Genomic DNA, 26,704 nt, shown 5'->3' on the forward strand with positions numbered 1-26,704 from the left:
TGTCTTTCTGTCTGGACCACTCTGCCTGTCCTACCAGCTGCCCATGGACCTTCTCCTTTTAAATCTGAAACTTCCCTCAGGTCTCCCTTCACTCTCTCCAGCGCAGATCCAGAACCAGACTGCCTGGGCTCAAATCCCACCTCCACTGCTTTGCTAGAGGGTAGCCATGGGCAGATTACTTAGGCTCTTTGCCTCAGTTTCCTTGTTTTTAAAATGGGGATCAGAAGTGTGCCTCTACCCTGTGAACTCTATCAGTATGCTCTGATGCTGTTATTCACGACCTCAGGAAACTGTCCCTGAGTACTGTTTCTCCTGACTATGCTCTGGTCATGAGTTCTTTAAGCTGCTGTGACTTGACATTTCTGTGTGATTTTGATTACTGTTGGTTTCCCTCACTGAACTATAATCTTTTTTTTAAAGCATATTTTTTTCTTAAGATTTTATTTTCATTTGTGAGAGAGAGCGAGAGAGAGCACAAGCGGGGGGAGCAGCAGGCAGAGGGAGAAGCAGGCTCCTTGTTGAGCAAGCAGCCCAATGCAGGACTGAGCCACCCAGGCATCCCTGAACTATAATCTTCATATAGAAGGACAGGGGTCATTTTTGGTGTTGAAGACCACTGAGCAGTGAATGGAACGTAGTAGATGCTCAACAAATATGTACTAAATCAGTGGTCATCCAACAATTTTCTTTTTAATCACAACAAGTTTGAATGTGTAAATTATATAGAAAATTGTAAAGTTTTGCATAGGTTAATAAAAGTTGAATAAATAGATTAAATTTTGTAAAGAAGTACTCCTCCACTCATTAATCTACAGTTTTAACAATTCTAATAAAAATCATAGAGTGGGGGCCCCTGGGTGGCTCAGTTGGTTAAGCGGCTGGCTCTTGATCTCAGCTCAGGTCTTGATCTCAGAGTTGTGAATTCAAGCCCCACATTGGGCTCCACGTTGGGCTCCACGTTGGGCTCCACGTTGGGCTCCACGTTGGGCTCCATGCTGGGCGTGGGGGCTACTTAAAAAACAAAAAAACAAAAAGTCATAGAGGGACTTTTTTGTTTTGTAACCTTAACAAAATGAAGTTTTATCTGAAAGAAGAATGCTGATCCAAATAGCCAAGAAACTTCTGAAAAAAAAATGATGAGACTTTGCTTTACATTAAAATGTATTCATTTATTAAAAGGGTACAGTATTGAAATAATGTGATATTATTGAAGTCAGAATAAGCAGATCGTTATAAGGGATTAGTCTAGAAACAACAACGACAGCAAAATACAGGTTTATTGTAGAAAATTAAAATTTTAAAGATACTAAAAATCTTATCTAATCTAACTAAGTTTGAATTTAAATAATGCAGAGGAAAATTTAGTCATATGGGGAAGTGTTTATATTGTTACATTAAAAGGGCAGGTTACAAAACAGTGTATCTCCTTCCATTCTCACAACCTAATGATAACAATAGTAGCAAACATCTTTTAGCTCCTTCTTTATGCCAGAAACAGTACCAAATATTTGGTATTCTATCTCCTTGTTTAAATTATCTTGTTTAAATCAAGCACTCGCATGAAGTAGATACTCTCATTGACCCTGTTTTATAAATGAAGAAACCAAAGATTGATGAGGCTAGGTCAGTGGCCAAGAGCTAGTAAGTAGTGGCAGACAACAGGAATTCAAACCCAAGCCATCTGATTTCAGCATTGTCACTCTTAATTACATTAACTACACCAAAATTTTCACATTGGTTCTCAATGTGTGGTAGTATTCTAAATGACTTTTATTTATGTTTTGTGATTTTTCTATATTTTCTAGAATGAACATGAGTTACTCCTGTCACTTTCAAAATATCAGTGTCCATGTAGATGAGATAGTCATCTGTCAGAGCTATCGTCATTGGGTGTAAATAATCTCAAAGATTCCTTTAAAAAAAAAAGTCTAGAAATGGACCCTGGTGACTGTAATGTAAAGGTGGTGTTCAAATTGATAATTTAATAATTGGCCCTGAGATAACTAAAAAATAGACATTTTCCTCTCTATCTTAGGCCAGAGGGTGTAAACAGTGATAAGATATATATCATATATGCTGCACCTTTGAATATTTCCAAATATAGGCAAGCATTTTAGATGTCGCTTAGAGTGAAGTCTCCCAATTTTGAAATTCTGTTAGTGAGCTAAAGTATAAATGTAGGTTTATTATTATAGGAGTAAAGTATTGTACTAATTCATGATGATTGTCGTACTACCTTTTTTAAGGCTGAACTATATTCTACTATATGTATATGCCACGATGTATCCATCATCTGTTGAGCTATTTCTACTGTTTGGTTATTGTAGATAGTGCTTCTATGACGATGCACATACATGTCCTTGTTTGAGTCCCTGTTTTTAGTTCTCTGGGGTATATACCCGGGAATGGAATAGTGGGACTGTATGGTAATTCTATGTTCAACTTTCTGATGAGCCAGTAAACTGATTTCCACAGCAGCCACACCTCTTTGTATCCTCATCAGCAGTGCACAAAGGGCTCTAATTTCTCTACATCCTTGCCAACACTTGTGATTTCCCATTTTTGAAAAAAACATAGCCATCCTTGTGGGCATGAAGTGGTATCTTAATTATGGTTTGATTTGCAGTCTGTAATTAACAGTGATGTAGAACATCTTTTCATGTACTCAGTGGCCATTTGTGGATCTTCTTTGGAGAATTGCCTATTCCAGTCTTTGCCCATTTAAAAAAAAAAAAAAGCTTTTTATTCGTTTGAGAGAGAGAGCACAAACAAGGGGAAAGGCAGAGGGAGATGGAGAGACAGACTCCCCTCTGAGCTGGGAACTCAGTCCCAGGACCTAGAGATCATGACCCAAGCTGAAGGCAGATGCTTAACCATCTGAGCCACCCAGGCGCCCCTCCTTTACCCATTTTTTAATTTGGTTGTCTTTTTCTTGTTGAAATCAGGAGATATTTATATATTCTGGATACTAGACCCTTAGTACATACCTTTTTTTTTTTTTTAAGATTTTATTTTTAAGTAATCTCTATACCCAACATGGTGCTTGAACCTAGAAGCCCAAGATCAAGAGTCACACGTTCCAGCCAACTGAGACAGCCAGGTGCCCCTGTACTTATCTTTTAACATTAGATCTCCCTGGCTTGACTTTGGTCTCCCCTTTGTGATTTTTTTTTAATCTCTAGTAAATGCTGCCTGGTAGGAGATGTCTAACAAAGTTATCTTAACAACTACTATGTTAATGACTGGTTGTGAGGATATTTGGAAACCACAGAATGTTACATAGCTATAAAGTGGAAGATAGGATGCCCCTTTTAGTGTTTTTTGCTTTGTCCTTAGTTTGGTTTTTTTGGGTTTTTCACATGATAATTCATAGTTAGACACCTAAGAGCCATAAATTTAAGGTGAGGAGAATAACCAGGAATGTTTGCTTTGCAGAGTCATCCTTTTTGAACTTCCACGACTCAGACTGCGAACCCAAAGGACCACCACCCTGTGACTCATTACTTTCCCTCAACACTGAAAAGATTCTGGTATGCATCTTCCATACATGCTTTCTGTTTTTGTAACCTAGAGCCACAATGATGCTGCTTTCAAAAGAAGGAGGTCACCTCTGTTTATCAACTAGGGGTTGATTCCAGTTGGTTCTACTTGCATAAGATAAAGATAGGTCATCTGGTATTTAGTCACATTGAATTATTATGACTTATGAATTGGATGGTTGATCATTCTAGATCTTGTCCATTTTACTTTTAAGTTCCAGTGAATAAAGGGGGAGATCATGGCTGACCCTTATTTCTAGAAACCTCGTGTATTTGAAGGTATAATGTATCTTATTTTTCCAGCCTTTGCCAGTGTGGGTATCTTTTATGTTTTTAATTATTGATACCAGCCAAACTGTATGGGAGACCTCTCCACTCCAGGGCTGAGTACCTGGCGCTGGGTAACGTGTGTCTCTGCCTATCCACGTTAGCACGTACGCGCCTTCAGTCTCACAGCCTCTGTGAAGCTGAGTGGCTCTTTCAGTGCCCAAGGTTGACATATTTTTTTTCTCCAGTCCTTTTCCTTTAACATCTATGTAGATATTGTTTGCTTCTTTCATTTAAAATTTCCCTTTAGGATAGTCTTTCTTCCCCCGACAAAGCTTTGCCTTTGCATGTAAGAACTACTAAAAATAGGTAGAAATTGCAAGCTAGAAAATGATCAACAGATTTTACCTAATTCACTGCATGGCAGTCAACCTGATTTATGGAAAAACTTGAATTAGACTGGTCTCAAACCAGAATGGGCTATCTTATAAAGTAGTGAGTTGGCCATCACTAAAAACATTTAAGTAGAAATTGGGTGATCCCCACCTTGGATAGGCGATTAGATTCTTAGAATTATTAGGGACAGGAATTCAAATATTTTCTACGTGTTGCTTTTCTAGTTTAAGATGGCACTAGCTAGTAACCTATGGGAGAAAGCTCATCAATCTTGGCCTTTCATTTTCCCTAGGTTGAAAATATGGGAGTCCGACTATTCATTTCTTCATTAATTCTCCAGATATTTATTTTGCACCTATTATGTGCCAGGCGTTGTGCTAAGTAAGTACTGGGAATACCATAGTGAGCCAGCTAGCCTCAGTCCCTACGCTCGTGACTCCTAGTCACTAACCCGATAATTATTACAAATAAATGTAGAAGTATAGCAAAAGGTCAACATAATCTCCCTTAAGTTAAGGGGAGCAGGTAGAACAGCTTTCAGGAATTGAAACCTAAGCAGGGACCTGACGGATGGATTGGAGTTAGTCAACCAGAGAAGTGGGGCTGTATGCATAAACTTCCTTGATCAGAGCTTCTCACTGCTGTCCACAGAGGATATCGATAGATGCGGCATTAGAAGTGGGAAGGATTCTTTCTGATCAGGAAATTAATTTGTTCATACTATACTTTCCTTCTCACTTCTCTCAGGTTTTATTTTTAATAAAATAAAAACACTTAGCTCAGGTATGGTCTTCAGTATACTCTTGATGTTGTTTGGTAAATGATTTCTTTTTATGGGATTTCATTTGTATTCTTTTCCCATATCTTTCTGCACAAAGGTTTGGCAAATGGGAGACTCTCATTGAATACTGGATTTTTTAAGCACTAAAAGCATTTTTCATAGACTCCTTTTCTGGGCCCTCAGCAACTTATTAAGCAGATAAATCTTTTGCATCTGTGTGCTGATCTGTGACCGTCTGATAAAGAGGAAAGTCTCGTGTCTGGTCACACCCGGATGTCCATACTGTGATGTCTTCACATAATGTTAAATCTGCCGCTTCTTAAAGCTGTCTCTCAAGGATCCCGCTAAGACTTCCCGTAGCTGTGTGGAAGCTCCAGCTATGGAGCAAAATGAGAAGGAGCTGATAGAGTTTCTCTCTAGTCATCAGGGTTTTACTGGAAGAAACTGAGTGTTAAACATTCCCATAGTAGTAGAATTTTCAATGTTTCCTTTTGTCTGGAGTCCTAAATGGAATGAAGTTGAGCATTCATCTCAACATGGGATGCCCTTCTGGCCTATAGCCTTTAACTTGTGTTCTAACTCCAGAGGTAGCTTATTCTTGACCTGCTTTATTTATTTTTAAATTTAAATTCAATTAATTAACATATAGTGTATTATTAGTTTCAGAGGTAGAGTTCAGTGATTCATCAGTTGCATATAGTTCATCATGTGCCCAGCCACCCCATCCCTCCCACCCGCCTCCCCTCCAGCAACCCTGTTTGTTTCCTACAGTTAAGAGTCTCTTATGGTTTACCTCCCTCTCTGATTTCATCTTGACCTGTTTTATAGGCAAACTAAATACTGTGCTGTATCTGAACATCAATCTAGATTTTGAGAGTATAGGGAGTATAAGTGGATATGCCCTGTTGCTGTTATTTGAGTCCGTGAAGCCCAAGGGGCCACAGTTCATTACTGCTAATGAACACCAATCGTTAGCCGAATAGCACATATAGTAGTTGGAAGAGCGTCTCATGTAAAATGATTTGGCCTATATATATGCCTGTAGGCGTCTGTACTATGCATTTTTAAAAAGAGGAACTCAGTTAATTGGGATGTCACTGGGTTCTAATCCTGTGGTTTTGCCAAAAACCACAAATCTTTAGTCTCTCACTCTCTTAGGTTTTGCTGTCTCTGCATGCATACAAGTTTTAGTCATGTCTTAGAAGAATCCAGTATGAAGTAATCACTTTAATGTGTACCCTGTAACGAAACGTATCACAAGTTAGCATCAACGGCTGAACCTTCTGGTGAAGTCACAGCTGTAGTATCAGACATGATTTGTCTCCGAAACACCACAGAGCCGTCATTACATACAGTAGACCGGTACTGCCTGTAAAATCACTCCAGTTACTAAGCTAACTTATTTACTTCATTTTCCCCTGGTTTCCACTTTTGTTTTAGCTTTCCTGCCAAATGTGCATATGTCTGTATAATTTCTTCGTAGGCAGATCTACTGCCTTCAGTAGGAGGGAGATGTTCATCATCTGCTGTGCTTTTTTTCACTAGAAATGGCTTGTTTCTTGGTCAGATTTTGTTGGTCCTTTGGTGGCATCATCTCTGTACAACTTGTAGCTCTTATTTCTAAAATATTTTTAGTTTAAAAAACCACATTCTGTCATCCAGCCTCATTGGAGGACTGATGGCTAGAATGTGATCTTCGCAACATGATTGAGGTCATCGAATAGTTTCTGAAAACATGGAGGGAGCATGAAGCAGTCAGCAGGATGAATCCCAATGGGAGTGAAAAGGAACTTGTTCTTAGAAACAGAACCACTGGGGCGCCTGGGTTTCTCAGTCGGTTAAGCACCTGACTCTTGGTTTCAGCTCAGGTCAGGATCTCAGGGTCATGGGATTGAGCCCTATTTCGGGCTCTGCGCTCAGCACAGAGTCAGCTTAAGTTTCTCCGCCCCCCCCCCCACCCCGCCGCACTTCCCCCCACTCGTGCGCTCTCTTTTTCCCTCTCTCAGGTAAATGAATAAATCAAAAAAAAGGAAGAAACAAATCCACTAATGATAGGGGAGGAGACAAATCAAGCTATGTGTGTGAAGTACACAATTGGTATTTATTAAAGTGAATCTTTTCTTCCATATAAATCAAATGGAGCTTTAATTTTTTTTTAAATGCAGGTCTTCATTATAAGCTTTGTCTTCACTTGCGATAAGCTAAAACGTATGTTTGTTTGTTTCTGTTTCAGAGCCAGGCCAAGTCTATTGCAGAACAAAAGAGATTCCCGTTTGCTACGGATAATGACAGCACAAACGAAGAGCTAGGTGAGATCTGAATCTGGGGGAGGGGGTATTCCTGGGGCATTTGCCTAGAATTTATGATTCAGTGCCGAACAGGTAGGCAGGGTGGTGAGGGAGAGAGAACACAGACACTGGCTCTGCCAGTATGAGTGGTGTGATCTTGTGTGGGGCATTCAACCCTTGTGCGGGTCTATGCATTACATGTCAATATAATATGAAATAGAGAAAATACAAGGTCTGGAGAGAATGATCTGTAAGAACTTCTGTTTCTCTGGAAATTAACAATTATGGTAACGAGTCCTTAAGAGTGCTTATCATTCATTAAAGGTAATTTGTGCTGTCATCGAATAGGAACAACACAGAAGTTAAGCAGAGGAGACTCACACCTACTGTAATCTTCTGTGTAATAAAATAGCTTGGTGTAAGTTAATTTTACCGTGAGGCCTGTCAGTTCTTGTTGCATCTAAGAATGTGGGTGTGGAAAGGTTGAGTTCATTCAGATCTGCAGAGGGGTCTTGCAGTTTGGCTTGCTGGGGGCCTGTTTTCAAATAGGCTGGTTCCTCCAGGGTCTGATATGCTTATTGTCGAGTCAGCTTGCTGTTGAAGGAGTGGAAACAAAATTGAATACAGGCCTGAACAGGGCAGCTGGACAGACTTCACAGAAGCATATGCTCCTGCCTGGTGCCTGGTGGCCTGAAGCGCCTTTGGAAATTTTTTCTAATTTATATATAATTATTTTATCCTTTCTGTGGCCATGTGCATTTTATATTAAGATGGAATACCTCGGGGTGCCTGGCTGACTTGGTAGATCTTGCGACTCTTGATCTTGGGGTCATGAGTTCAAGCCCCACACTGGGCCTAGAGCTTACTTAAAAAAACAAAAAACTGAACACTTCTTGTATTGGCTCCTTTGCTCTGTTAGTGCAGATAATTAAGAGCTGACTATTTTGAAAGTATTAATTACTTTTTGGTGATATTCTTTGAGTAGGCTTTGAGAATTAATTACCTGTTAAGAAATCAGATTTGGTCTTTTCTGAGGTCCTTGGGTTTTGGTCAGCCCCATATTCATTTATTAAGTCAGGAATTAAGGGCCCAGGATGTGCCAGGCCTGTTCTGTGCTCTAAGACTAATCCTACTAGACCTCTAGGCCCTGAGGCTTAGGATCCTTCCTATTACAGTATTTTTTCCTTGGAAGAGCAGCTTCTGTCAACATAGGCGTTGCCAGGAGATGTGGAATTGCTGGATAGTAATGATTTCTGTGGGAATTCCAGTGTTTTCTCTATGTCTTTGGACTGCCACAACAAAATTTAGATCTTAATAGTTATTTATAGTTTTGCAAGATTTGGATTTTTTTTTTTTAATGGATACATTTGGGTTTTTCTCAAAAAAGTGTTTACTTTTAGATAGAAAGCTTTGAAAGCTGCATTTGATTTTATTTAAGTGGAGTTCAACAGCCTAGCTTTGGAGAACAATTTAAACGTGTTCCTAAGTACAGTAATACTTATCCCCTAAAACTGTATTCATTTTTATGGGTCACTCATTTCTTCTTGTGAAGAAATGTGATCAAAATAGTATTGTGTTGAGTGAGGAATACAATTTTTTCAGGGATATCTGAGGATTTAGGGAGTTAGGGCAAATTTTATAGATGAAATATAATGTAGACTATCAATAATGTAATGTAACATAGATGAAATGCAATCTAGACTATCAATAATTTATTGCATTTTGGACAGGTGAAAAAATTTAGTCCACATATTGCCGTGTATTAAGAGGTTGTCATGGATCTAATTACAAAATACCAATTACTGACACAATTTGATCAGAAACTACGTATGCATCTTTAGTGTATATGTTGGGTAGTGTTTTGACTATATTTTGATCAGAAGAGGTAGGAAAAAGACCACTGCTGTGTTGCGCTGGTGTGAATTAAACATTCTCTTAATATGTATTAATTTGAGCCTCTGCTTTTGTTCTTACTCAGTAACTGGCAGTAAGTTCAGCACCCCCCAGGGATTGAGATCTGTGAGGCTATTTGGTATTTCTCATAACTTTCACAGTAAAATCACATTGCCATGTTATGTGGTCTTTATTCAGGCTCATTACTAGCTCTTCTGATGTATCGATAGGAAATATCATAAAGGTTATTTGTATTTGAAAGTGAGTGATGGGCCTAGAAAAAGACAATTACTTCTTGTAGGTGATGTTTTATAGATGGCTTTAATAATTTAAATCTTGAGAGCACTGGAAGACTGCTAGCAGGTGCCGAGTGGTGGAAGAATTCAAGTACATCTTATTAACTTCCAGGTTTTCTTTAATTGCTTCTGGTCCTTGGAGCTGCCTGTTAGGACTCAGCAAAGAATTTAGTTACTGATTCTACTCAGAGATCCTTCATTCTTTCCTGTAATATTTATGTATTTTGTTTCATAGCTATTGCTTATGTGTTGATTGGCAGTGGACTCTATGATGAAGCGATAAGACATTTTTCGACAATGCTTCAGGTAATTTTTCCTCTTAATTATGAAATTTCAAGTTGATAGTCATGACAAAAATATGGACTTATGCGTAGCTAAAGTACTGCAAGAATACATTGCTTTTAGGATCATATGAGAAGGTAAAGGAGATCAGCCCCAACTGAGCATTTTCTTGATGCAGGCCTTGAAACAATGCTCTCATTTAATCTTTGCAGTATTAACTTTATTTTAAATGAGGAAAATGAGATCAAAGGAGGTAAAGCAATTTGCTCACAGTCTCCCCACCATCAGCTGAAAGACATGGGACTCAAATGCAGTTTAAAAGAAAAAAAACGAAAACTAGCTTAGTTCACTTTCCTCTTTACTGCGCTATCTCCCATAAGATGTGGATGCTGGAAATTCTTGGACGTCCATATGTTTACTTTCCGTGCTGGAGCTGATCTGCATGTTTCCACTCGTGGATTTGTTTCTCACCGCAAAGTGTAATTGTGGGACTCTTCAGTGGAAGTACTGAACCTTTTCTGATTGATGGCTGCATTAAAATCTGGTTAAGATAAAAAGGCTTGAACAAATGTCGAAGAGTTGCAAGGGAGACCTGTAATGCAGACTAACATTGTTGGCCTTATATCACTTATCTTTTTTTTTTTAAGATTTTACTTATTTATTTGACAGAGAGAGAGAGAGAGAGACAGCAAGAGAGGGAACACAAGCAGGGGGAGTGGGAGAGGGAGAAGCAGGCTTCCCGCGGAGCAGGGAGCCCGATGTGGGGCTCGATCCCAGGACCCTGGGACCACGACCTGAGCCGAAGGCAGACGCTTAGCGACTGAACCACCCAGGCGCCCCTCCCTTACCTTTATTTAACTGTGTTCTTGTGGTGCTGACCATTATCGATAGATTGTCGATGTGGCTGTGCAGTAGACTACAGTGAAGAAATGTGGTCTTTAGAGTTGAAGATACCCATGTTCTAATCCCCTTTGCTGCTTGCTAGCAAGTTATTTTATTTCCTGGCTCCTGGAGATAATAACCATAACCTCCAAAATTATTCTTGTTGCGTTTAAATGAAATATTCTAGAAAGTCCTTAGTACCCAGTGCCTGGCATAGTGAGTGCTCAGTTAATTTTAGCTCCTCAAAGCACCATTCTAGCATATTCCTATTCATAGAACAAACATAATTTACAATCCAGCAAGTACACTTTGTTTTAAAATATTAATTTTGAAATTCTTGCTCTACTTTTTTTTCTTCTTTAAGCATAAAATTAATTATATTGACAATTCTGTCTTCATTCTCAAAAAAAATCATGGAGATCGTTTTAGTGATTACTTTAAAGTCCTCAGATCTGAACACTTGTGTGTTTGAGTGCTCATATGGGATGACAATCTTCAGTGGTGTTTAGACTGTGAAGGGTAGATTATTAGTAGTTTTACAAATTGCCTTTCTGGTAGGCATTGCAGTATTTAAAAAGGTAAGCAAGCACTTCACACAATTAACACTTGGCCCTGGTTTGAAAGGGAGGTTTTGGTACATTTATGGGAGAAATGTTGGTTAATCTACGGTAACTAATAGCAGAAAACAGTGAGAGCTTGTGGATATATCAATGCATTCAACTTTTTGAAAAATATCGTTGTAGTTGAAGGCAGTATAACTATGTTAAAGAAAGAACTCTAAATAATAAAAAATTTCCTAATTCTGCCACTCTACCATTTTTGAAGTTTTTTGCTTACGACCTTTTCAAAGTATGCATTTGTGTTTTATAATCTGAATATGTCTACTATTTTGTATTACCTTTTCACTGAATTTTATACTGTAAATGTTTTTCAGTATTTCTCTAATCTTATGCTTTTAATGACTCTATACTATTGCTCGTGTTGTCCATTTATCGTTGTAAAACTTCTTTCTCTCGCCACTGCATTCAGAAAGTAGGTCAGAATTTCTCTCTTTGTGCCAAGAAAAGGTCTTAATACTGAAATTTGATAGAGCATGTTCATCAATCTGCAATACAATGGGTTGCTTTCAAGTGAGAAATTTTTCTCTGAGAATGTGCAGTTTATAAGGTGGGACTCCTTTTCTGCTGATTCAGGCTGTTGATGGGGTAGGAACAGAGGATGGGGAGCAGCAGAAGTTCAAATACTCCTGGCCCAAAGAAGACAGAACTGGGCGACCATTTATAATGTATTTTTATAAAGGAACAAGAGTGGCTTTGGCTTTCCTGCTGGTGCTTTTCTTGGTGATTTCTGTCTTTTCTCCCTTTATTTTGGTGCTTCCCAACCTTTTCCACATCATGACACAGGTTGAAAATCCTGTTTGCCTGACCCACGGGAGTAAACAAGAGCAAATTTAGAGGCATCCGGATGGAGCTTGGTGAAAATGTGTCACATTTTCTTCGTGTTACATAACTATGATAAATACAGAATATAAAGATTGATTAAAAAAATGGTAACATTCTTTAAAAAAGTTTTTTTTTAATTTTTTAGATTTTTATTTATTTGAGAGAGAAAGCACAAGCAGGGGGAAGGGCAGAGGGAGAGGGAGACGCAGACTCCCTGCTGAGCAAGGGCTTGATTCCAGGACCCTGGGATCATGACCTGAGCCGAAGGCAGATGCTTAACCGACTGAGCCACCCAGGTGCCCCTGTTCAAAAATTTTAATAAGAAACTCAGTCCTGCTTTTCCAGATGAAACTTTTCCGTATTAGGCTTTATATTTGAAAGTGATGCACATGATTCCTATTTAAGAGCTTTTCATTGTTTTCTTCAAATTAAAATTCTTGATAGCCAATCTCATCAAGAAACTGCACAGGTAGGGGGTAGCAAGCAAGTATTCGAAGACGAGTTAGTGCTTTTTCCCCAATTGACCAAAATTTCTTTTCATATCATGAATCAGAATTTGCAGAAGTCAGCCTCTTCAAATTGTATTTTAAAAGCACGATCCTTTAAATCTAACTGCTCTTCCTTTTCTTTTACTGGCAAATGCAGTGGAACTGTTTCTTGCGGTAATGACATTGGTTTTTGTCCCAGCAATGCTTTTGCATGGCCCGGGTTCAGGAGGGCGGTTTGCTCAGCGCTGCTGCGCAGATGCCGCCCCAACGCCCTTCCCTCTTCCCACTAGGACGGGCCTGAGTATCGCCGCAGAGCCTGCCGCTGGGTGTCCACCGGTTCCTTGCAGGGCCTGCCACACCTGCAGAAACTCTGCGTCTGTAAGCCAGCCCACGGCCTCTAGCAACTCTGTGGTGGCAGCTCCTGGCACACAAACTTTTCAGGGTTTCTGAATTCACGAATGCTTGACAAAACTTTTCTTTTGGACAGCCCGGGAGCTCCAGTATGCAGTAGCAGAGTGTGGACTCTGGTTCCATTCATAGGAAGCTGAAAACAAATGGGACCATGAGAGCTTGGATTGTATCAGAGTCACCATTTCTATAACGTCGTTTAATGTGACATTGGGATCTGTGCATGAGGGCTACTTACATTCCAGAATGACCTTTTGATATAAAGCTCTGAAACCTTCCTTTTGTCTTAGTTGTACCACGAGGAGTGAACTTAGACGATATTTCCACAGTCTCTGTTGTTGTGAGCTGTGTGTTTGAGTAGTTATTGAACTACGGGATATTTGGTACATCTATAAAGGAAAAAAAATGCTCCTCAGGGTTTCTAACTGAACACAATTTCAAAACTTAATAGATCTGTCAGACTGCATTGAAAACTCTTGATTTAAAAGCTTGTGCATTCGTGTTGTCTCTGCATACGTGTTCCTCCTGTGTCAGTGCATCAGTTGACAGTACTCTGGGAAAGTGGAACCATTTGCCAGGTGCCATGCTTCTTTGGTCCCCATGCAGGGCTCAGTAACATAAGTGCTGCAAAAATCGAATGAGGCCTTTGTTATTAATTGTGTGACCTTGAGCTCATCTGATTCAGGGAGAACTGAATTCATAAAAATATTTGTTTCTTATTTTACGTTAGCAGACAAAATATAAAACATGCCCCTGCATATGATTTGTAAACATCCTTCTTGTAATTAGGTATGTGGGTCTTCCACTTGGGCAAAACTGAATCCTCATTACATTGCTGTGCGGTGACTTTTTTGAATTAGTCTTCGATTCATTGACTTTTGAATTTTAATCAAAAAGCCAGCCTTGGTGGTGGGAAAAATAAATTATTTGTAAAATTTAAAGTCACTATATAAATGGTATAATGAGGATAGTAAATTAGACCTTTTTGGATGTAAAAAATCAGTGTCTTGGGAATTGAGACATCTAAGTGTACATGACTCTGGTAAGGTAACTGTCTTATTATACTATGATTTTGCATTTGCATAAAGTAAGTAATATTGGAAGATTGAAATACTAGTTTGCATTTAAATCATTTAAAATTCTGAACACTTGATAAAATGTAAATATTATTAGACTTATATACTCAAAAATATTTTGAAAAATGGATATTCTGAGCCCAATTGCTTTTAGAAATAGACATTGGCTTTTATTTGAAAATATAATTCATTATGACATTTTGTAAAGAGTTTTGATTTCTTGTTAACATCCAGAGGTGGTGATGGATAAAATAAAATAATAAAGCTGTATCAATCAAGAAAAGTAATAAAATCCATCATTTACATTTAGGAACCCTTAATACTAGATTATAACTGAGATAACAACCACAGTGATCCTTTACAGATTCACCTATTTAGATTCTCTGTATTTAATTTATTCTTTCTTTTTAGATTTTTTTTTCAACAGCACAGAAGGATGTATCATTACCATTGTTAAATAATAGATTTTATTTCTTTTCTTGATTGGTACGACTTGTTATCTGTCACTGGCAGAATGGAAAGTCACTGCTGTGGTCATGATGAGACCACGTGGGGGATCTGGAGGGAGGGCTGGGGAGGCCACTGGTAGGGCCATGGTAGGATCTCTGCCAGTGGAGGCCGCACATAAAATCCTCAGAGCCAAAAAGATGATGGCTAAATGCAGGAAGTTGTCAGTGTTCAGATATTTTAACTGTTGCAAAGTTTTGAATGGCTGTTTCTTAAAGGTTTAACATTTTTTATTGCTATAAACACACGTAAATGCCCACATGAAGCCAGTCCTGTGGCACATCCGTCATACAGCTTTGCCTTATGGAACCCCGGATCTGGCTTTTTACCAACGACTACCCCATTGTTTCCGCCCAGGTGGTCCGCTTGCTTCCCCTATGAGAAGAACAGGCCCGGCTGAGCTGACCTCGATCTGACAGTCTTTAACATGCATTGAGATCTTAGCTGCCTAGGAAATGGCCAGTGTTTGTGGCTAACTAATAACTGTTATATATTAAGACTTATGTGTCAGGCACTGTGCTAGAGGCCACAGAGCCAAACATGACAAGACATTCCGTTGATATTGTGTGCCCATGGGTGACAGATGTGCAAATGCAAAATAATGAATAATGAGAGAATTACTTTAATGGAATTATATCCATTAAGAGGTTCCAACTTGACCCCATGCTCTCCCCGGATCCCTCCACATACCCTGACCCATAACTGAGAAAGGATCCCTAGTCGTGTTCTAGTGTTGTCCAGGTCAGTGGGTGGCACCCTCCCTCTCCACGGGATGACATGAGTCCACCTGCTGCACACATCTGTGCGCTACTTCCTTCAGCAATGACTCTATCTGGATGCCTCCCAAGTACCTCTGGCGTCCCTCTGCTGTTCCTGGCTCTGTTCAAACCACAGCCAAGCCACTGTTATCTGCCAGATGACTGGCACATCCATGATTTCCTAGCTTATCACTTCATACCCTCCACACACACATGCCATCCATGCATGTGCCCTTTAAACACACACATACTTCGCTGTTGCTTTTAAGTTAAAGACTAAAATCCTTAGTAAGGTCCCTGCCTACCTCTCCAGCCTTATCTTGGAGCAGATGCTATAATCCCTGCTTGCCTTGAGGCCTCCTCTGCCTGGACCAGCTGCTCTGACATTCCCTCACCCCCTGACACAGTTCAGCCCAGGTACTTCTTCCTCAGGGAAACCTTCCTGACTGTGTCTAATCTTTATGCATTTTCCAGAAAGCACCATTTACTATTATAGCACTTACTGAAGGTATAACTTTACATTTATATTTGTGATTCTTTGGCTAGGCAACAAGAGTCTTGCCTTCTGTCTTGTTTTTGCTTACTACAGTATTTCTAGCACATGGAACTGGACATGGCTAATAGCGGGCCCTGAGTAAATATTTGTTGACTGAGTGACTAATGTCCATACAACACATAGTAGGAACCGAGGCCTATTTATTTTCCAGGGGAGTCTGGAAGGAGTCAGAGGAGAGGTAGTGTTTGAGCTGAGGCAGTGGGTGGGCGTTCCAGGCAGGTGGGCTAGCATTTGCAATGTGCTGAACTTGGGAGAGCATCTTGTGTCTAGAGAACTGAAGTAGTGCTAATTTCTGGAGTATGAATTATGGGTGTGGAGTGGAAGGAGATGAGACTTCAACAGTAAGGCAGGAAAATGATCAATATTTTCTACAAAAGCATTTAGATGTTACCTCATTGTTTTTCCATTTGTGAGTTGCACCCTTTTAGTAGGGACTGAAATTGATTGGCAAGTGAAGACTAGCACATTTTTTTTTTTTTTAAGATTTTGTTTATTTGACAGAGAGACACAGCGAGAGACGGAACACAAGCAGGGGGAGTGGGAGAGGGAGAAGCAGCCTTCCTGCTAAGCAGGGAGCCCGAGGTGGGGCTCGATCCCAGGGCATGACCTAAACCAAAGGCAGACGCTTAAGGACTGAGCCACCCAGGCGCCCCGAAGAAAAAGGTGAAATACAACTAGAATGGAAAATAGGTTGCATTGTAAATAGTAAGACTAGGTTTGACTTAGTGCAACTTTTATTTCTGATGTGTCTATGTGTGTGTGCGCGGGCATGTTATGTACGTATGTATGTGTGTACTGGATGTATGTGTGTACTGGGTTAGAACGTAAAGTGCATTTTACCATGGGTTAGAGTAAAAATGTGTTTGAATGGGGCTGTGGGAGGTGTTGCAGAGCCAAGGAATAATTTCAGCCAGAGTGACATGATCAGATTTTGTTGTTAGGTAACTCTTAGTGTGGGTCTCAGACTGGATGGGAGGAACGGGAACGTGGTTAAGTTGGTTGCAGTATAGTAAGTGAGCGGGGGAGGTGTCCAACAGGGCAGTGGCTGGTACACTGGGTGGGGCGGGGGGGAGCGGGAGGTGGACTGTGTATTCAGGAGGTGAGACTGCTGGGATTTCCTGAGTAGGCGTGTTGGTGGGGGGATGAGGATGACCCCCGGGTGGCTGGCCCTGGCCACAGGGTGTATGGGGATGCCACTGCAGTAGAAGAACTGCTTATTTAAGTACACCTTTTTCCGATTTACTCCTTGGTCATCATAATTTTTTTTTTTTCTTTTCAGTTTTAGGAGGAAAGCTTCTTAGGTAGTCTATTTGGAGATGTTCCAAATCAGAGTAGGTGTTCCTCTCACTGGAGAATGTCCTCACAGGGGAAGAGCCGTGCAGGCTCTCTGCCCCCTACCCCAGCCTGGACGAAGGGCTGTTGTGTGGACTCTTCTGTGTCCTGGCAGGTGCTGTTGACTAGGGAAACACATAAAGTCAGTCTTCATTTTATTTCTTCCTCGGGTCACTGTTTCTCCGGCTCCTCCTGCCCCTCTGTACCTGTACCCTCCCTCTCCAAATGACTTGCTCTGCCTTTTTTTTTTTTTTCAAGCCAGGAAGGATATTTCAATGTTTAAACTGTTATCTCCACATGGCAGGGTGATAGGGTGCCCTTTACTTTCTTTTTTGTGCTTTTCTTCATTTTCTAAATTTTCCATAATTTATAATAAATATTCCAACTACTTATTTGAATGAAGTTTCGTATTTATACTAAAAATTTCTTTTCTATAATGCATATTACTTAAAACATCTTTTTTCTGACTACAAATGTATACACATTTATTTTAAGCCGTGAAAAGGAATACAGCAGTGTAGTAAGTACGATGGGAATGTATCTAGTAATCTCACTCCCAACAGAAAATTACTGTTAGTATTTTGGTGCGCTTTATTCTGTGTACATACTGACCCACACAATTATATATAAATATTTATATTTAATTAAATTTTATAAATAAAAGTAATTGCCATTCCTTTGTAGTTCTATTAACTTTTTTTCCATATAGCGAATAGCGTGGAGCCTTTCATGCCAGTCACGTGTAAGTTATAAATCACAACTCCAAACAGAACTGTGTGGAGCCAGGGAAGTGACTTAAATGAGCAAAGTGCATTGCTGTGACCTAGAGGTGATGGGTGGGCTTCCGGTAAACTGATGAGTATACACCCCTCATCTAAAGAAGTGGCCGGTACTTAGCTCTAGTTTTTTTTTTTTTTTCATGTAAGAATGCAAAAATGTAGGCTTATCTTTGTTGCATTTTTTAGAAAGATTTTATTTATTTATTTGACAGAGAGCATAAGCGGGGGGGAGTGGCAGGGAGAGGGAGAGGGAGAAGCAGACTCCTTGATGAGCAGGGAGCTCGATGATACGGGGCTCGATCCCAGGACCCTGGGATCATGACCTGAGCTGAAGGCAGACGCTTAGCAACTGAGCCACCCAGGCACCCGCATATTTTGATTTTTCAAGAGAAGTTAGAGATCTGGAATTGCTTACTTGAATTTTTCCAATTTTTATACACCTTGGGCTGGTCTGCTGGCTGGGCTGGGGCCAGTGATGCATCAGTTTGCTGCTTGATACAGGTGTACTGGATTCTGTTTAGTCTTTTGTTTTCCAGTATATGGCATCTTCTCCTTTATTCTTTCTCATTCACTCATTGTTGAGGTTGATGTGTCTTTTTCTTACAATATGGGCAGACTCCCTCTCAGATTTGAAACTGAACGGTAGATTAGTCTATAAAATGCCTTGTCTGGTACTGTTCTGTTAGATTCTCTATCTCTTTTTTTAAGATTTTATTTATTTTTGCACACGCGCGCGAGAGAGAACGAGCAGGGGGAGGAGCAGAGGGAGAGGGAGAAGCAGGCTCCCCACTGAGCAGGGAGCCCGATATGGGACTCAGTCCCAGGACCCTGGGATCACGACCTGAGCCAAAGGCAGGCGCTTCGCTGACTGAGCCACCCAGGTGCCCCTGTTCTGGTAGATTCTTTAGCAGTGTCAAGAGTTTCACCCCCAAACATATAGCCAGAGGCTGTTTACTCTTCTTAAATGTAGGGGAAGGATTCAGAGAAGTGGTAGAAATTGCAGAGGCTAAATGTAGAAGAGAGGCATTTCCCTCACGAGGTGGGCCGGTTCATACCACCTGTTTGGGGAGGTGATGGTGGGGCAGCGGACCCCTGTCCTTGGGCCCAAGGGTGGCTTTATCTAGTCCATCTGGGGCAGCTTGCAGAAAGGGTCTGGTTCCTATTTGGACACATAGTATAAAGGACTGCATTAACCCCAGCAGACTGTGGAGTGGACTCATTTCTTGTTGCTCAGTGGGGCAGGCACTGAGAGGTTCTTCCCTTTTCAGATTATTTCGTGACTGTGAGGGGAACAAACCAGGAAGAGGCACTACCTAGTGCTTCACTCCTAACCGTTTACTTCCCTGAGCCTCCATTTCCCTCTGTGAGACACGATCGCGGATGCTGCTGGTCATAAGAGTTTTTGAGAGGATTGCATTTCAAATGAGATAACCATGTGACAGAAACTAGCACAGGGCTCCCTAATGTTGGTTCTCTTTATTATTTTTTTAATGCAAAACTCTTACTATGTGTCTCATGCAAACGAGCTTCAAGAACACAGGCTCTTCTGATTGGGGATTGCGCGTATCCACGTATGTGTGGTGGTAGCATAAAGTAGAGCTTGTCACTTGGGGCATTAACGTGCTTTAAGCAGAAACTGATTTTTTTGTTTTGTTTTGTTTATAGTTTTTGACGTGTTTCTGTTTTGGTCTGACTAGGAGGAGCCTGATCTGGTTAGTGCAATTTATGGCCGAGGGATAGCCTATGGAAAGAAGGGACTACATGTGAGTATGGAATAGCTCTGCTTGCCATAGTGCCTACATGACCCGACCCGGACCAGGGTTCCGACAGAACCACTCCCTGTTCATTGAGCTCTGATGGACACGCAGTGGTATCACGCCAGTTCCCAGATGCGAAAATGGAAGGAGAGAATTTACTCATGATCACATGGCTAGGAAGGGTGGGGTGGACTGGGAATCTCTACCCAGGGCTTCTGGAAGTCAGTCTCACCACACTTTCTACTCCAGAAGGACAGCCTTTGCCAGCCTAAACTTTATTTGGTGATGAGCTGGACATAGACCAAGGAAAGCATGAGACCTTGACTGAATTCCCAAGAAATAGTCGTTGGTAAAAGTGGAGTCTAGGTATCCATAGCGCAGTAAGACTTAGATTTTGTTTCTTTCACAATTTTTTAAAGATTGAATAGAAGAACCAAAGGGTTTTTTTTTTTTTTTGGTAAAATTTATTTTTATTTGTTATCATATATTATATTTTCCCCAGATAAGTATATTGTTGTAGCCCTAGTTCCCTTATTTCTCTGGGGAATGCAGAGGGAAGGTTATAATAATTTTATTTTATTTTTAAAGAGATTTTATTTATTTACTTGAGAAAGAGAGAGCACAAGTGGGAGGAGGGGCAGAGGGAGAAGCAGACTCCCCGCTGAGTAGGGAGCCTGATGCAGGACTTGATCCCAGGACCCTGGGTTCATAACCTGAGCCGAAGGTAGACATGCAACTGACTGAGCCAGCCAGGTGTCCCGATATAATAAATATATTTTACTCAATGAAGGCACCATGGCATAAAAATGAAGATTTTCCTGAGATTATATAGTAAATAATGAAATAGTTTAAGATTCAGATCTCCATATTTTCAGTCTAGAACATTATACATGAACTTTTCTGTTGCCTTATTGTATATTAGAAATATTCAAATAAAATGATGATTGATGGAGAAACATCACTTTTGTGTCTTTGCCAATTTAGAAAATTGTACTAATCGGGTGCTGGCCTATTGGAGAAATTTATATACTATTCGTATACTTCTGAGACATAGAGGACTGAGAACAAGCCCAGATTTGGGGATGACAGAGGTGTTAGGAAGGAAACAGTGTTACGTGAGAGCATCAGTAAATGACAGCAGTTGCCCTAGTGAAGGTCAGAGATAAGTTTCTTCCTAATTCTCATCTCTAATATTATATCTCGACATGAAATTTGTTTGTATCTTTAATGTGTTTTTAATGTAAAAATAACATGCTCATATTTTTAATATAAGAATAACATGCAGATTTTAAAGAGAACTTACCTAGACTTGCTAAGGTGTAGGTGTGTGGGCTTAAGGGGTTCTGATTGACACTGAGTCGGCCCTTTGCTGTCCCCACACTGCCACTGGTCAGCATCATTCTGCATGCTGGTGTCCATCCACATCCTCACCCCTCGAAATTCATTGATTCGGTATTTAAATAGGTTAAATTTAGAAAATGTCCTACCATCAGTGGAACTGGTGATATGTAGCCAGGTCTAAGGGGCTGTTGATGGGCCAGTAGACTTGATTGAGTTAAATAATTATAACTTATTTAAACCAGCAGATCTTTTGTAGAGAAGCGAGGTTCATATTTATTTCTCAATACGTAGTTAACATCATTACTAAATTAGCTTTTTCAGAAAAACTGTTCAACCTGGTTTTGAGTAACAGTGTATCTCATACTGAGCTAATGCCTTTTCAAGGACATTAAGAATGCTGAGCTTGCTCTGTTCGAACTGAGCCGAGTAATTACCTTGGAACCAGATCGTCCAGAGGTATTTGAACAGCGAGCAGAAGTGAGTGTGGTTTTCTTTCTCCCTCTGTCATTACTGGACTTTTTTTTTCCTATTATCTCATTACTTGTAAATTTTAAAGCTCCCTGATACCTATTGTGTTTTCCTCCATAGGTACTGAATGCCTTTAAACATGGTTGAAATTACTAGAAAACTGTGATGGGCTGAGTGATACTCCTGATTTAACATTTAATAGTAATATTTAGTATTAAAATATGTGGTTATGACACGTACTGCTGTCAGTGTTCATTAAAAAATATATCACACATCATGTTTACTGTATATATTACATACTTTAGCAAAACTCTATGACAATATGGTCAAAATGAAATTTATAACCATTAAAAGTGTGTGCGTATGTGTGCGTGCGCGCGCGCGCGCGTGTGTGTGTACACTTATATATTTGTGAGATGTACTTATCTGCATAGAGACGTAGATCATGTAAGGATGACCACAACCAGTCCTTGGAGGAACTTAGGACTTGTGGAGACAGAGGTAACGTGGTGAAAATCCCAGGTAATATTTGTCAGGAGACACTAAGAGGAGGTGCTTCTTGAGGAACAGAAAGGCGTGCCTGTCGGGGCTCTGGGGGAGGCTGGCAGGGGCAGGTGTGGGGGTTGTCTGCGGAGGCCTCGCGGAACAGGTGCCGCTACAGCCAGTCGGAGCCCACGTCTTGGGGGACAAGGTGGAGAATGGTGTGTGGAGACGCATTCCTTTTAATGTTTTTAAATGAAACGTGTTCATCTTATCGTTTGCATAATATAATAGTAAACTACCCAGGTTTCATTTTACTGTTCATTTAACCATATTAAATGCTTTGGAATTTGTTAATGTATTCAATCTGGAGAAAACTTAACTTTTAATCATCTGACATAATGGGATTTCATAGTTCAACTAAAGGAAAATGACTTTCCCCCCCCTTTTTGGGGGGAGAAAACTTAGAAGTAAAGAAAACACTAAATGTTTTAGTAATTTAAAAACTGTATTTGTGGTGTTTGTATTCTCAAAATTATAGTCTCTAAGGTTATAGTTCAGTTTCTTAAAGGGAATTTTATGTTTTATTGGGAATTTGGGTTTCTGAATAAAAATTTTTCTCGATTAATGATACAGTTCATTATCACTTGTCTATTTTGGATTGCAACCATAAGGGTTAAGTGACTGCAAGTTGTTTGTTACTGCACAAGAACCTTGTTGGTATTTAGGGTGAGCGTTTGGTGGCCAATTTGGTGATATCTGCTCTGGGGAGGGGTGCTGATGCTTTTTCCCTCCATTACTCTGATGTTAAAATATTATGTTAAAGCAAGAACTTAAGTGTACATAGAAAGAAGACTTATTTAGCAGCTTTAGAAGATTTGTGTATCTAATAAAAAGCTAGTGGTGTACCCCAAAATGATATTGGTAATCCAAAGAGTAATATTTGATGATCTTAAATATATACATATATATATACATATATATATATGTATATATATATATATATAATATTCCCCTTTTCTGGCCCTGTTGGGCAGTAATATCACTGCAAACTGATTTTTCCAGCTTATTATAGCATATCATTTATATATGTCAGAAATTATTTAATGAGAGATCTTTCTCTTTCATACTTGCTGAAATAGCCTATATATAATGAACACAATTTAACCTTTTTTAGTTACTCAGGTAATTATTATTGCGCTGGGGTGTGATGATTCAATTATGTACCTAGGGGTTAATAAACTAGGTAGGGGTGTTCTTCCTTCCAAAATATAACCCCAGACTGCTATGCATTTTGAATTCTCAGGTATATATTCCTTAATTCATTTCTTTCCTTTTTCTGAGCTGCCATTCTTGCCACTGGTGATGTGCCTGCCTGACTCCTCTCTCTTTTGCTGGTTTTAAGTTCCTGCAGAGTAGGAAACCACATAGTAAAACCTGATGGAAATGACCTATATCATGAGAACAAAATTAACCCTAATTTCAGGACATTTGCTCAGGGTGAAATGCTTGAGCTTGATTGCATGAGTACTGATACCCGTTTTGGATTTTCTTATGTCTTTTTGGTGTACTTTTGCGTTCTGAACTGTCTTCTGTGTTGTCATTTTCACCTGCACAAGCTCATTGCTGGATCACAAGGGCTTTCCAAACAAGCTTGCAGACATAGGTTCTTCTGCTCTGTAGATCGTGACTGATGAGCTGAGAGTTAACACAAAGGGGCTCAGGAGACACCTGGAATCTTAGAGATTGTCAGCCAGCACTTTCTACCACAGAGGACATAGCTAAAGGCCATGGAGGACTCTAATCTGTGTCCAACAATTTCTCTATTTCTGATGGTTCAAAGTTATCTTTCAGATTAACTTTGAAATACTAAATTTTGTTTTGAAAGAGGTTGAGAAAAAAAAAATGGTCCCATTTCAAGAAAAGCAACATCTGTTGTAACTTAGAACGTGAAACCGTGACAAAGCAATTGATGTGGTTATAGTTCATCAGCGTCCCCCTCAGCTAGACAAAGACTAGCGGCCCCTTGGCCTGTTGACTTTGACCCTCACTATGTAGTATATGGGGTCAGGGATCCTTGTCCACCAAGAAAGTGGAGTGCGGTAAAGTAGAATTGAAAAGTCAAAAACGTTGGCAGTTTTGGGGTTGATCACTGGAAGATTTCTACCCTAATTACATTTTTGGGTTTATAGATTCTGTCCCCTCTGGGACGAATTAATGAAGCAGTGAACGATCTCACCAAAGCTATCCAGCTTCAGCCCTCAGCACGGTTGTACAGACACCGGGGGACCCTGTACTTCATATCAGAGGTGAGTTGTTTTTGCCTGGACACATTCCCTTTTGTTCACTTTTCCGTTTACTTTGGAAAGCTACTATTTGATAGATTTGGTTTGGGGGCTGTATAATAATATGTTTGTGATAAAAGACAGTTAAAAAAGCACTTCCTTTAGCTGAAATTGAACCCAGTAGAGAAATGTTAAGTACCAAGAGCACATTTTCTTGCTTGAGCTGTCAGCAGTAACTAATTCTAGACTCGGGGGAAAAAAAGAGAGAGAAGAGAAATTTGGTTCATTGACTATACTTCAGCTTTTTCTGCAAATGTCGGCATAGGGAAATGGGTGTGCATGTTATCGATGTGATGATTGAACTGATAATCACACCCAAGAGCCAGAACTAGAACTAACATGGTTTCCCAGACTGTAGCTTCTCTGTGTAAGTGACCCGGATCCGGCAAGGTTATCGTTTATCATCATAATGATATTTATGGTTGCCACAGTTATTTTTGTGGGTTTACGTCATTTTAGTAACAATTTTCTGTTGCCAAAGAAAATAGGTTTGAAAAAGTCTCAGCATAACATATTTTAAGGTTGACCTATGGCATAATTATTTGACAAGTATTCAGTGTAATAAGATGATAGTACCAGAAAATAAATTGTCAAGTTTCTTTAACAGATTGTAACCGTAATACTATTTTTTACAAATAATCTTTTTGTAGTTGAGACAGTCTATTTAAATTAAACCTTTGGGGGTTTTTCCCATCAATTTCCTAAGAAAATCAACTTTCAACAAAACAGGGTAAGAATTCAGCTGATATTTATAGATATGAGATGTTCCCTTTAAAGCCAAAAAGGACACAGAATGAATTGGGCTGTTTTTTTTTCCTCGACCAGTCAAAAGTAAGAAATGTCTGAATGTCTAATGAATACTACTTTTTTCCCCCTGCTCTCCTTTTTGTAGGACTATGCAACAGCCCACGAAGACTTTCAGCAGTCCTTAGAACTGAACAAAAACCAACCTATAGCCATGCTATACAAAGGTCTAACTTTCTTTCACAGAGGACTTTTGAAGGTGAAAGTGTTGTGTACTGTGTATACAGTGTCATGATTCTGCTTTTCTCTCACGGTGGGAGGACCTTAGTGGGGTATCGTTTGGCGTGTTTTAAAACGACATCTCACGTGTCCATCTAATCGGTTTATTTTAGGAAGGAGTTGGAGTCAACATACTGATTGAGTTCCTACTATGTGGGAGGTACTTGGAGGAAGGCGCAGGTGGAGAAAGGATAAAGGCTTAGTGAGAGGGAGAAAGAATTCTTCACACTTGACACTGAGAAAAGATAGAGTTTACAAAGTTTTCTTCCACCTATAATTTATCATATGGTAGACACACTAAAAGAAAGTAACATGAACAAAGTGCCTTGGCAACCGAGATAAGAAAGATTCACTTAAACTGCGGCATTAGAGAAGGTTCTAGAGAGCAAGTGGATCTTGTCCTGGGCCTTGCAGGTGGAGTGGCTTGGGGGCAGCAAGCTACTTCAGGCAGAGGAAAAGCATGAGCACTGGCATAGAACATGGAGATACAACCAGCTTGTGGTGTAACAAATAGTCGGGTTTGAGCGTAAGGGAGATGAGGTGGCAAATGGGCCGAGGGGAGGCCCTGAAATGTTTAGAGTGCTATGCTGAGCATCTTGACATTAATTTGTAGGCCCAGAGGAGATGCAAACTCTAGATCTGGGGGAAAGTGTGTCACTGAGAGCCAATCTGCCATGTCGGAAGAGGATTCTGACACGCCAGTGACTGGGGAGGTTAGGGGCAGAGGGCCACGGGGAGATGTTGGCAGCGTCCCCGGGGTCAGAGCTGGAGACCTGATCGGGCCTTTGGGGGCTGCAGGAGCAGGCCTGGAGACAGCTCTCTGACAGGCACGTTGCTGCTGCCGCTTGGGCACCGCTATTAGTGGGGAAGGAGTTGAAGGAAACAGGAAAGATGTTGTCCAAGCCGACTGATATGTGGGGTGGCAATGTCACCTCCAGCCTGTCCCTGCCTCCCGCCCTTGGTCCAGCCCCGAGTGTGCTTGGGACCTATTGTGCAGCAGCCTTGCTGTGGGGCAGACACCCAGCTGGGAGCCAAGAGTGGAACTCTGGTCCTCACGGTGGCGTCCTCGGTGCCCATGGCCCGCACAGGGTAGGCGCTCTAGTGCAGGACCCATTCCCGTCTGGTTGAAAACCGGCTGGCCTGAGAGTCAGCCTCTGTGGGGTGGAAAACACCTCATGCTGACTCAGGGGTCAAGAGAGTCTTCCCAGACAGGTTGTTCTTCTCCTGAACTTTGAAAGCTGTGAAGAATTTCAATAGCGCATGGCAGGGAAGGGTACTCTGGATGAAAGAACATGCATTTTATCGTGGAAAGTAGTTACG

General features: G+C 40.4%; 1 protein-coding gene across 8 annotated transcripts in view; it reads left to right on the forward strand.

The window, feature by feature from the left end:
* Positions 1 to 26,704, forward strand: part of TTC13 (tetratricopeptide repeat domain 13) — a 91,383-nt gene that overhangs the window by 19,016 nt on the left and 45,663 nt on the right. For 5 of the 8 annotated variants that reach the window (XM_027596248.1, XM_027596249.1, XM_027596251.1 and 2 more), the window contains exons 2-8: positions 3,436 to 3,530; positions 7,217 to 7,292; positions 9,696 to 9,766; positions 19,668 to 19,733; positions 21,453 to 21,545; positions 24,209 to 24,325; positions 25,254 to 25,364. In XM_027596248.1, coding sequence (XP_027452049.1) covers positions 3,436 to 3,530; positions 7,217 to 7,292; positions 9,696 to 9,766; positions 19,668 to 19,733; positions 21,453 to 21,545; positions 24,209 to 24,325; positions 25,254 to 25,364 — 629 coding nt within the window. The remainder of the gene's footprint in view (positions 1 to 3,435; positions 3,531 to 7,216; positions 7,293 to 9,695; positions 9,767 to 19,667; positions 19,734 to 21,452; positions 21,546 to 24,208; positions 24,326 to 25,253; positions 25,365 to 26,704) is intronic. The other 3 variants (XM_027596253.1, XM_027596254.1, XM_027596255.1) reach the window with 1 other exon arrangement.

The sequence above is a fragment of the Zalophus californianus genome, chromosome 15, assembly GCF_009762305.2.
Source record: "Zalophus californianus isolate mZalCal1 chromosome 15, mZalCal1.pri.v2, whole genome shotgun sequence".
NCBI lineage: Eukaryota > Metazoa > Chordata > Mammalia > Carnivora > Otariidae > Zalophus > Zalophus californianus.